General features: G+C 53.8%; 1 protein-coding gene across 1 annotated transcript in view; it reads right to left on the minus strand.

The window, feature by feature from the left end:
* The window catches only part of LOC109529152 (phosphatidylinositol 3-kinase regulatory subunit alpha-like), a 34,437-nt gene extending 24,658 nt beyond the window's left edge, over positions 1–9,779 (minus strand). The window contains 7 exon segments of the mRNA XM_019892366.1: positions 1,660–1,742; positions 2,026–2,227; positions 2,645–2,776; positions 3,179–3,253; positions 3,543–3,635; positions 7,604–8,173; positions 9,509–9,779. Of these exon segments, the coding sequence (XP_019747925.1) occupies positions 1,660–1,742; positions 2,026–2,227; positions 2,645–2,776; positions 3,179–3,253; positions 3,543–3,635; positions 7,604–7,949 (931 nt within the window). The 5' untranslated portion in view covers positions 7,950–8,173; positions 9,509–9,779.
* Between the last annotated feature and the right edge of the window lie 415 nt (positions 9,780–10,194).

The following is a 10,194-nucleotide window of genomic DNA, read 5'->3' on the forward strand; positions in this document are numbered from 1 at the left end:
GGGCCCCGCAGCCGCACCAACCGCCGCGCCGCTAATGACGAGCCGCCCGCCTGGCGCTGCGATCGGCGCTCTCGCTCTCGCCCTCTTAGTCCCCGCCCTCGCTCTCTATCTCTCGCTGCTGTGTTTGGAGAAGAGGAGGCAGCTTATGATTAACTTGCAAACTTTCAAATATTTGCTGAGCTGGACACTTTGAAAGGGGGGGGTTGGGGGTGGGGGCGGGGGCTCGCAACGGGAGGCGGCTGGGGCCGAACAAGAGGCGCTCTGTGGCAGCTCCGCTTTCCAGCCAACCAAATCTAAGTGGACCTTTTGTCGCTACCTTAAAATAGATGAGCGGTCGCCGGGAGGAGGCAGGCACGCACATGCGCGCGCACACACGGAGCTTTCACTTCAAAAATGTTCGCAATGTGTGTGTCTGACACTTCCTGAGCACCTGAGGCGACCGCTGCTGCTTTTTGCTTGAGAGCAAGGGGCCCTCAAACACTTTGATCTCATTTAAGAGCTCTCGTTTGCAAAATCAGGCAGGCAGGAGTGGAGAAGTTGGGCTCCTTCCTATTCTTCTCATCATCATGACGACGATGATGACTGCGTGAAGGCCGAATCATTGAGAGTTTTCCCAAAATGTCGCCCATTCATTCCCAAAGGGACATTCGGCGCAATGGAAGGCAGGAAAAAAAATAAATAAAATCATTTGGGTCTGGGTTTCAAATCTCTTGCGTGGGTTCGTGTGTTTCAGGATGGCAGGATTATTATTTGGAAATATAATGACAGTTTTTTATTTTGGAAACTCAAAGACCACTGCCCCAGTAACACCGCTATAAATACATAAAAAAAATAAAAATAATTGGAGAAAGTACGCTTTGTGACCAAAATAACAGACCGGAAACTCGAGAGTCTTCATTGCAGCAGACGACTGACGTATTCCGAGCGCGCTCTCTTTAGGCCACTTGCGCGGAGTTGCCCGCATGCCAAAAAAACGAATCGGGCACGACAGCGTGTTGTGCTGCGACGTGTTCTTTGCCCCTGAGTGAATGATTGAAGACGGTGCCGCTGGTCGACTTTGAGTCGGCGCCGTTTGTCTCGCTAGCATCAGATTTTCCCTGACAAATTAGACAGCGGCAATGTATCCGTGGAACGGCCGGTCAAACATCAACGGCTGTAAAAGCGCGCTCGGGCCGGGCGACATGCGCGCGCACGCGCGCAAAGCCGACGGGACGTCGCCAGAGGACCCGACCGACAGCCTCGAAAAAGCCAAGGCGACAACGCGACGGCATTTTATCATCATTTCATTTCTTGGCAACAGCCGCAAGCGCACGCGCGGCGCTTGGAAATCCCCGCGGGGAGACTTTGTTCTCCACTCGTACGAGATGCTATCAAGAAGCTTGTTTGAGCGCTGCCCCACTTTTCCAAACACAGCGCGGCGCCTCTGCGGGAGACGTGGCAACTGTAAAGCTGGCATTTCAAAAAGAGCGCGAGAGAGAAAAAGAGAGAGCCGGATGCCCAAACTATACCCCCACACCCCCCCTGGATAAAAATGAACATTCAAGGACGGCACAAACTTGCTGAACAACTAAGAAAACGAATGCCGACCGGGTACGGTTCAACTCCCTCGGAAAGTTCCCGTTCACACTGACGCCTTCAAAGGATAAGAGGCCTAATTACCTGGAGCTGCCTGACTTTCAGTCCATTCGCTGGCCACCAGAACCTCGATGATCCTGACGTGGGCTTCCAGGCTGGGCTCGCAGCTGAAGAAGACGAAGAGGAAAGACGTCCGTCACGCTTGGCCCGAGGCAGATCATACGAGCGTTTGTTCCGACATCCGTCTCGCGTTACTCTACGCTTTGTCAACTTTGTCCGCCCGAAGAACGACCGGGGCGGATGAGTGGAACGACTTTTGCCATGACTGATTTCCACTCCATTTTTTGCACACCAGTAGTACCACGTTGGCATGCCGGCAAGGACAGCCAGAGGGACACGTTACGATTGAAGCAAACGTTTTGTGTGCGTGCGTGCGTGCGACTCTCCCACCTGGTGCTCTGCTGCCTGAAGAAAAGCGGGCTGAAGATCTCGCCCAGCGCTCGGGCGCTCAGCAGGTTCTTGGCGGCACTCTGGCACACGCGGGCCAGGTGGCGCAGAACGCACTGGAGGGCCAGCCAGTACTGGGGGGGCAGGGCGGCGCCGCTGGCAATGCGGCGCAGCTGTTGGGCGCACTCGTCGGGATTGGACACCTCTGCGCCGAGCAGCCCCAAAACAAAAACAAATCACACAGGCGAGAATGCTATTAGGACAAAAATAGTGCTTGGCCACCATCTGCTGCCCAAGGTGCAATGCTGCAGCGAGTTGAGGAGTTTCATGTCGATAAAATGTGTGCTCTGCCGCCATCTCGTCTCAACTCGCTGCCAAGAAACAATGCTGAAGGGCCTTTACGGTTTTCATTTCGACAAAAGAAGTGCGCAGTGACTCGGCAACAATTTCCAGTACGGCCCCAATGTTTATTGTGCGCAAAGCGGTTTGGAAGCGTGTCCTCCGAACTCCGAGTGTACTCGGGCGCTCCGGCGGGGTGCGCTCAGAGCACTCGCTGTTCAGCGCAGTCGGACATGATGTCAACGTTTGTGTCCGGGAGAGAACGGCGGCGGGTCTCGCTCACCTTTGGCGGCGTGCAGCAGCTGCGCGTACACGGCGGTCGGGACGATGGGCTGAGGGAGGTCTTGGAGGTAGCGGCGCAGGCCGTCGCACAGGGCGGGAAGCTCCATCTGGTCCAGGTCCACCGAGGCGGGGTCTGCAAGGGCCGCACACATCCGGTAAGATTTTCTGACGGCTGCCTTAAGCCGACCTGCCAATTTCCCAGCCTCAGAGCGTCACTCTGGAGGCGGGACGCGAGCCTTTGTCGAAGGGACCGGTGGAGGGCAGGTCGTGGCACGTCAAGTTTGACACCTGACACTGACGTAAGCAACGCCGAAGGAGCAGCACCCGTCAACAAATGAGTACGAATCCTTTCAAATCAGAGATGCCCGTCAACTTTGAGATGATTTTTTTTTTTTGTGCCGATTCCGAATCCGCTCTTGTGTTTTCTCTAGCGCGGTTTTCACCAACGGCGGGTGGGTTTGCGAATGTCCTCCGCGAAAAACCGGGGGTTCACTGGTGTCATATTGGCTATTAACATTGTGACAAATCGACTTACCGGACTCCAAATATTGCCTGACTTCATTACCACCGCCTGCAGTAAAAGTCCGGTACAACGTGGGGTTCTCCAGACCTTTCAAAAAAAAAAAGGAAAAAGCGGCCGTGCCAAAGGGGCTTTGTGTCCCGGACAAGTATGCAACAGACAGACGGCAAGGTCAACGCGTCTGCGGATAATTGCGGCCCTCGAACAAATGCGTCTCCGCATGAGCTCCGCTAATGGAAGGCGGCTAAGGAGGAGAAGGGGGTGCCCCCCCCCCCCCCCCCCCCCCCCCCCCCGAGGCATCTACTATCTAGCGGCTCGTGTACAAAACTATAATGAGCAGACAACGGACCAAGAGCGCCCGCGGTCAAATCAAACACACCTTTTTTTTCGATGGCGTCGAGCAGGCGGGCCAGGTGTGGCGGGGCTGTCTCGGGGAGGGAAAACTGCTCTGTCAGGTCCAGCAGCCACACGCCTGCGCAGAATTTAAAAAAAAAAAAAAAAAAGGTGAAGATTTATTAAGAAATAGTCCTGTGCCCAAAAACTCGAGCTTAGCCAGTTTCGCGGTGAGGCTGAGAGTTCGCCCAGCACACCTCCGACTCACTGGCCACACCCCTTTGAATTGAAAGCAATCGTCTGTTAGCACGCATCTAATTATCTGATCACGTAAAGCCGCGGCGGCTACGCAATCGCGCACTTCAGAAGTTTTGTCGGATAGGAACAGATGAAGACAATTCGGTTGACCGACAGACGCATACATGCTCGGAGGGCGACACTGTCGCTTTCACGTTCGACAAACAAGACATTTTGGCCAACAAAGTTCAAGTGAAGAAAAAAAAAAAAAAGCCACAAGCCTTAGGAATGTGAGGCATGTATTGTTATGCAAAAATACATTTTTATCATGATGGCAAAAACGTTAATTCTCTACGACTTCAAAGACTCGTGTATCGTGGTGAAATGTCATTCGGTGCACTTTGGGCTAGCAGCGCGCTATGTCTCTTAGCCAACACTTCAAAAAAGCAGCAATTTGGTCGACAGCTGCCGCGCTGAAATATGCAGCAAGTTAAAAAAAAAAAAAAAGGAGGCGAGTTCTGGAGTGCGGTTAGGAGCGACGCACAGGAAGCGCTGCGCTCGGCTTACGAGTTGGCAGGAAGCTGAAAAAAAATAGCGGCGGCTTTCCAGTGAAGTTTGACAAAAAAAAAAAAAAAAAAATGAGTAAAAGCGCAGCGCTGAAAGGCCGGACTGTCTCCGCTTTCAAAAAAGGCCAGCAAAGTATGAATAGAAGTCTTTCTTAAAACCATATTTTGCTTTCAAAACTCCCCCCTCCCCCCCCGCCCCTTACTTTTTAAAATCGGGCAGTTAAAACACGAGCGCCGACGCATGTGTTCACTCGGGCAAATAATGAAGCACTTCATCCAAAGCCACTTCCTCTTTGGCCGCCATGTCGCGTGTGAAGAAAACTCTTTGCGACCGCACTCAAAAGTGCATGTAGGACAAGTGCTCATCTGGAAGACATTAAGGGGGGGCGGAATGGGGGGGGGGGAGTTCTTCTCAGAAGCAGTGAACTTTGAGACGGACTACCAAATGTTACTCGAAATAGAGGCGCGGACATGGTGTGCTGCCATCGCACACCATTTTTTTTTTCTTTTTTTGTTTTCCCCTTGAGCAGCTCTCCAACTCGGATGGCAGCTTTTTCTCAGAAACGAATTCACAAGCCGGATTTATATTTGAAGCCCCCGCCGCCACCTCCCCTTCCCCTCCATCGCAGCCATAAAAATGACTGCAATATCTGACTGAGCCGGCCTTACTGGAGATAGCGTTTCGGACAGAGCCGAGCCTTGGCTGCGCGCCGCCGCCTCCTCCTTGCGTAAATCACATGCAGAAGACAAGGCACCCCCCCCCGCGCCATGCGCGGCGGCCGCCCGACAGAGCCCAAATGGGCTCTCTTCTCGGTACTGCCGAAGTGCGGCACCCGTTTGGCATCGCTGAATGCCGAGTGTTCCCACGAAGCGCGACATGCGTACGTACAGCCGATGGCTCGAGATGCTGCCGACCGGCGAGCCAATATTTTTAGAAGCGCGCGTTCGCCCGACGAGCTCCTGGACTCATCGGGAAAACCTTTATTTTCAACATTACTAAGCGCAATAGCGTGCGCGCGAGGTTCCATTTTTGCAGGCCTCGCGTTCGACGGTTGTATCTGCGATTTGAAGTGTGTCATGTGACATGGGCGTCGGCAAATGAGAAACGAACAGTGCGAACCGCGACCTAAAGCTGTATAGGCATCTCGCCAGCGTCTGTAATTACGAAATAAGTATTTCGATGAGATCTTTTTTCTCGTTGATGGGGTGGCGGTAGTGGGATGGGGGGGGTCCGTTCTCTCAAAGAGCTGAAAAAACGACTTTGGCCGTTATTTTAGGAAGGAAGATGCTGGAGCGTAGATCTCGGCTGTCATCGGGGTGGCACTTGGATGCGCCTGTTGAAACGCAGCGCGAGGCCACGAGAAAGAAAAAGCGGCCGTGCCAAAGGGGCTTTGTGTCCCGGACAAGTATGCAACAGACAGACGGCAAGGTCAACCTGTGGCGTTGACGGGGAGCGCTTGGTCAACGCCGCCCGTGTCTGAGCCGGGGCGAAATGTAAACCGCGTGGGCAAGACCGGGCAGGACGCTAAAGATAGCGCGTGCTTGGGGTAAATATAGAGGAGCTGCTCAAGTGAGCGCCATTTTCGGGTTCACATGTCGACGAGGCGGCGACAGCGGACGGAGAGCAAAGCTCCCGCACGCGGCGGAAAGACCGGCGCGTGTTTTGTCGAACACGCAAACAGGCATCGGAATGGAGCCGCCCCGACGCATTCCGCGCTCCGAGCGGAGAAAAGTGCTCCGCCCGCAGGCCCGAGCGGGCGGCGCCGGCGAGCAGGGAGTCGCCCAATGAGAGCACGGCTCCACTTTGCTCTCGCGCGGGTCCGCTCGGGTCACGCAGCCTCGGCGCAAACATTTAAAGAGAGCCTTTGGTATTTCACGTTCCCGTCCAAACGATTGGAGCGCTTCCAAAATGTGCCCCGTGGTGACTTTCCACAAAAGTGTCGGCAAACAAAACGCAGAGAACCGTCCTCCGTCTCCGCCCTCGAGCGCTCGCAAACGACGTGTCATGTGCCGGCCGGAACAAACAAAAGCGTTTTCACGTCTTCCGCGGGTCCTCGGCCGAACCGAAGCCTATTCGAGGCCCGGATTAAAGCGCCGTCGCGGATGGCCTTTCCGTGAGGTTTCAGGGAGTTGCCGCGCTCTGAGCGTTTCCAGATGTGCCGGCGCGCATGCGGGATGTGCACGGAAAGCCGCCGGAGCGTTTATGCCCAGGCCTGGAGGTCCGTGGACCCCAGCGCTCTTTGTAGGACGAATCAGTGCTCATGTAGAACAATTCGCTGTCTGTCCACCAATGCCCCCCCAGCTAGAGAAGAAAAACGGCTTTGTTTTGGTCAGCCGGTGGACTTTGTCATGTCTCAACCCGCCGGGTGCTGAAGAAGCGCAGTCCAGATGTTTACACGAGACTGTTTCAGGAAAAACGGGAAAAGATGCCGTGATCGAGCCACGGCCTTGTTTGAATTATTCTCGCAATCTGATCGGTGACTCAGCCACTTGCGATTAAGGCCGCACTTGTTGGGTGGAAGCTGTACCAAGTTCACGACTCGATGAGCAAGCCGTCTTTCATATCGCACAAAGCCGACTCATTTCGACAGCTAGTTTGGGGTCCATTTGAGTTATTGCTCAACAATGGTTCGTGTGTGTGTGATTGGAATGAGGAAATGATGCCAAAGACAACCGGCGTAAAGGGCCCCCCAATTAACCAACGCTTTCATGACGATACCAGATGCAGTAAGCTTCGGTGAGCTTCGCCCGTGGAGAACGGAGCTAAACACATCACTGTCCATTGACTGATTGCCAGAGATCGGTCACTTCGACATTAGGGAAGACAAGTGTGAGCGTGTAAAAGCTCCGACAACAAACAAACTGCGGATGGCACAACGCGTCGTCGTTCATCGTTTAGTTTAGCGGCCGGGCTGACGTGTTCTTAGCCGAAAAGAAACAACGTACCGCTTGGCAGAAATACGCTTGCAGGCAGAACCAGAAGTGGAAGTCTGTCTTCCAAATTCCGTTTGCAAGAAAAGCGTTTGTTTCGAAAAGGCGCTTTCTGAGGAATTCCGCTCACAAAACAGAAGTTCCTTGGCAGAGGTAATCAGGTGAGAAATCTCCGGGCCGGTATTCCGCGTGTGGCTGTTTCTTGTTGCGGCGACATTGTTGCAGCAATGCCTCAAAGTCTCCCGAGCGAGCAGTCTGCCGCCAAACAAGAACATTCCGGAGGCTCGCCGCATCGCACGGAGCGCCGTCTTATGTAAAGTCTCGCTGGGTGGGCGCATATTTCGTGCGAGTCCAAGCGAAAGGCGGGACTCACCTTGCTCCAAGTCGGAATCGGCCTCGGCCCTCAACGTGGCCGGGGCGACGGGCAACGGGCGGAGCGGGCGGGGCTTGGGCGTGGGCGGCGAGATGCGCTTCTTGCCGATGTACTCGACATAGGTGCCGGGGAAGTCGCCCTTCTCCTGCGTGGTCTCGTTGAAGCCGGGCAGCCAGCCGATCTCCTCGGGCCTCTGCTCCAGGCCGTCGGTGTAGCTCAGGGACGCCAGCCCCACCAGCGCCCCTTTGCTCACCAGCAGCACGTCCCCTGCGTGAAGGTCAATGTCTTCCTCGCGCTCCTTCTTGTAGTCGTACAGCGCTCGGTACTGGTAACCTTCCGTGCTCATGTTGTCCAAAAGATGTGGTGCGTTTCCAAAGGAAAGGGGGGGAGGGGTGAAAAAACTCAAACCGCAGTTACTCGTGGGAGACGGGAAACATCTAGCTGGTCTTCATTCTTTCACACTTGTCGTCTTGCTCGGGTGATTTGCGTCTGCGTGTCGCGTCCTCGCAGGGTGCACCCATCGGGGAAGAAGAAGGCCTCACCGAGATGCTGCAAGGAAGCTATGCAGAGCTGCGGGGAAGACACGCTGCCTTTAATATGGATGCCGCAAGGAGTCAGAAGCACGTACGAGGCAATAAACACTGATGCAAATGGGCGATATTCAGAATGGATGTTGGATTTATGACTACAGCGATACCCGAAGTTCGGAGCGAGCCAACGCAGGGCAAGGTCGAGGTTGTGCGCGCGGTGCAGACGCATACTGTCGATGTGGAAGGTAATCGCTGACTGCGCACCGGTACCAAATGTCGAGCCACGGACGGGTGGTTGTGGACTCTTGACTTAGAGGAGCTGTGAACTATCCGTCTTCATTTGTGTCCTTCTGTTAAGGAGCAGTGCAATGAACTGAATTGCAGCAAAAAGGCATTCCTACGCACTGTTTAATGCTTTCTTTTCTGTTCCTTTGTTAATACTCGGCGGCTTTATAAAATATGATATGAGAGTGTTATTTGCCCTCACTAGAAAACAAATGTTTGTTTTGGGCCAGCTGTAACATATTATTGGCATTTCAACAGATGAAGAGGATTTAAGAGACAAGTGTCATGTGTTACTCGTATCTCACGGCACCATTGAACAGTGGACTGCTGCCATTTGGGGGGGGGGGGGGGGGGGGGGGGCCTAGACGCTACGACTAGCCTGCGAATCGCAAACATCCGCATTTAATTGACACCCATGATAAATGCAGTGAAAAATTAATTTGAAGAAAGTCTTCATATGTAGGTCTAAACCTTGACGCCCTCCCGTTGACTTTAAATATTAAACTGAGAAAATCCGCGTGTGGCGAGCCGCAAGTATGCGGGCGCCCACTGTAATCTGTCCCATCAAAAAAAAAAAAAAAAAGCGTTACGTGTGCATCCCTGGCACATAATAGGGTCCATTTAGCGCCATAGCGCCTAACACCTCCTTTCTAACTTGCTCCCGTGACAGCTCAACGTACGGCGGCGTCAAAGTTATATAACGAGCACGGGGGCGACCCGGGGGCGACCACTACGACGTCGGTCGAACGCCGCGCGGCGTTAAAAGACCAGGCGGGGTACTTTGGACATTTTCCGTCGCGGAATTTTGTTGGGCTAAGAGTGAAAATGAAAAGGTGGCTAGCGAAATGCTAGCGGCTAGCAAGTTTGGGGAGGGGGATTTGTCCGCTGTCGAGAATCGCAAGTGGACTTACCGAAATGATTTTAAGTATACAATTATGAGGACGGGTCTACATAAAAGTCGCAACTGGATTCAAATAACCTCAGCAATTTGAGTCATCGAGTTGAAAGTCTGCGTTTTAAAGTCACACCGAGTGGGGGGGGGGATGTACGTTAAGCATTTTACGCATGCGCAGTGGCGTCCACCACGTACCCAACGAGCCCGCTTGAATCCTCCGAGACGGTTTTTTCGCCCACTTTCCCGTCCCGTTTCTTCTTTTACTTCCACTCCACGAAGTGTTTCAACGTGCCGATGGCCGGGGCACAGGACGTCGAAAGATCTCCCCCGCTCGAGTTGACGTGCTTCACGAAGAGTAGGAGCGGCAGCTGCACGTCGAAGTTACAGCGCTGGGTGCATCGGAGTCCGGGACAAACGCTGTCCTGTGCGGCCAAACTGGAAGGGAGGGCACCGGAGGGGACGCGAGAGGGGCGAGCCGAAAACGAGGCTGCCCATTGGTTTTCCCGCCTTGTCAATCTCACTCGCGACCAATCGAAACCGCGGTCACGCCCTTTTTTTTTTCTTTCCGTCCGGGACGCGTGCAACCCGAGACGCCAGTGGATGTTACGTAACACGACAAAGTCCTCCTGCTAGGTTTACGACGTGCTTCTCGCTTTCGCGCTATTCAATCGTACGCATACGCATTCATAGTACCATAACGTTAAAACGGGTTACGTAATCCCAGCATACATATTCCGTTCAGGTGTCAACACTGCCACCGAGAACTACGATAAATTCTGGTCTGTATGTGTGTGTGTGTGTGTGGGGGGGCACATGCTGCTTAATGCGGGTGGCCTAATTATGGCCGAAATCCCCGGCTCCTATCAAGAATAAAGCTCAGT

Source organism: Hippocampus comes, unplaced genomic scaffold (assembly GCF_001891065.2).
Source record: "Hippocampus comes isolate QL1 unplaced genomic scaffold, H_comes_QL1_v1.1 scaffold145, whole genome shotgun sequence".
NCBI classification, from domain to species: Eukaryota; Metazoa; Chordata; class Actinopteri; order Syngnathiformes; family Syngnathidae; genus Hippocampus; species Hippocampus comes.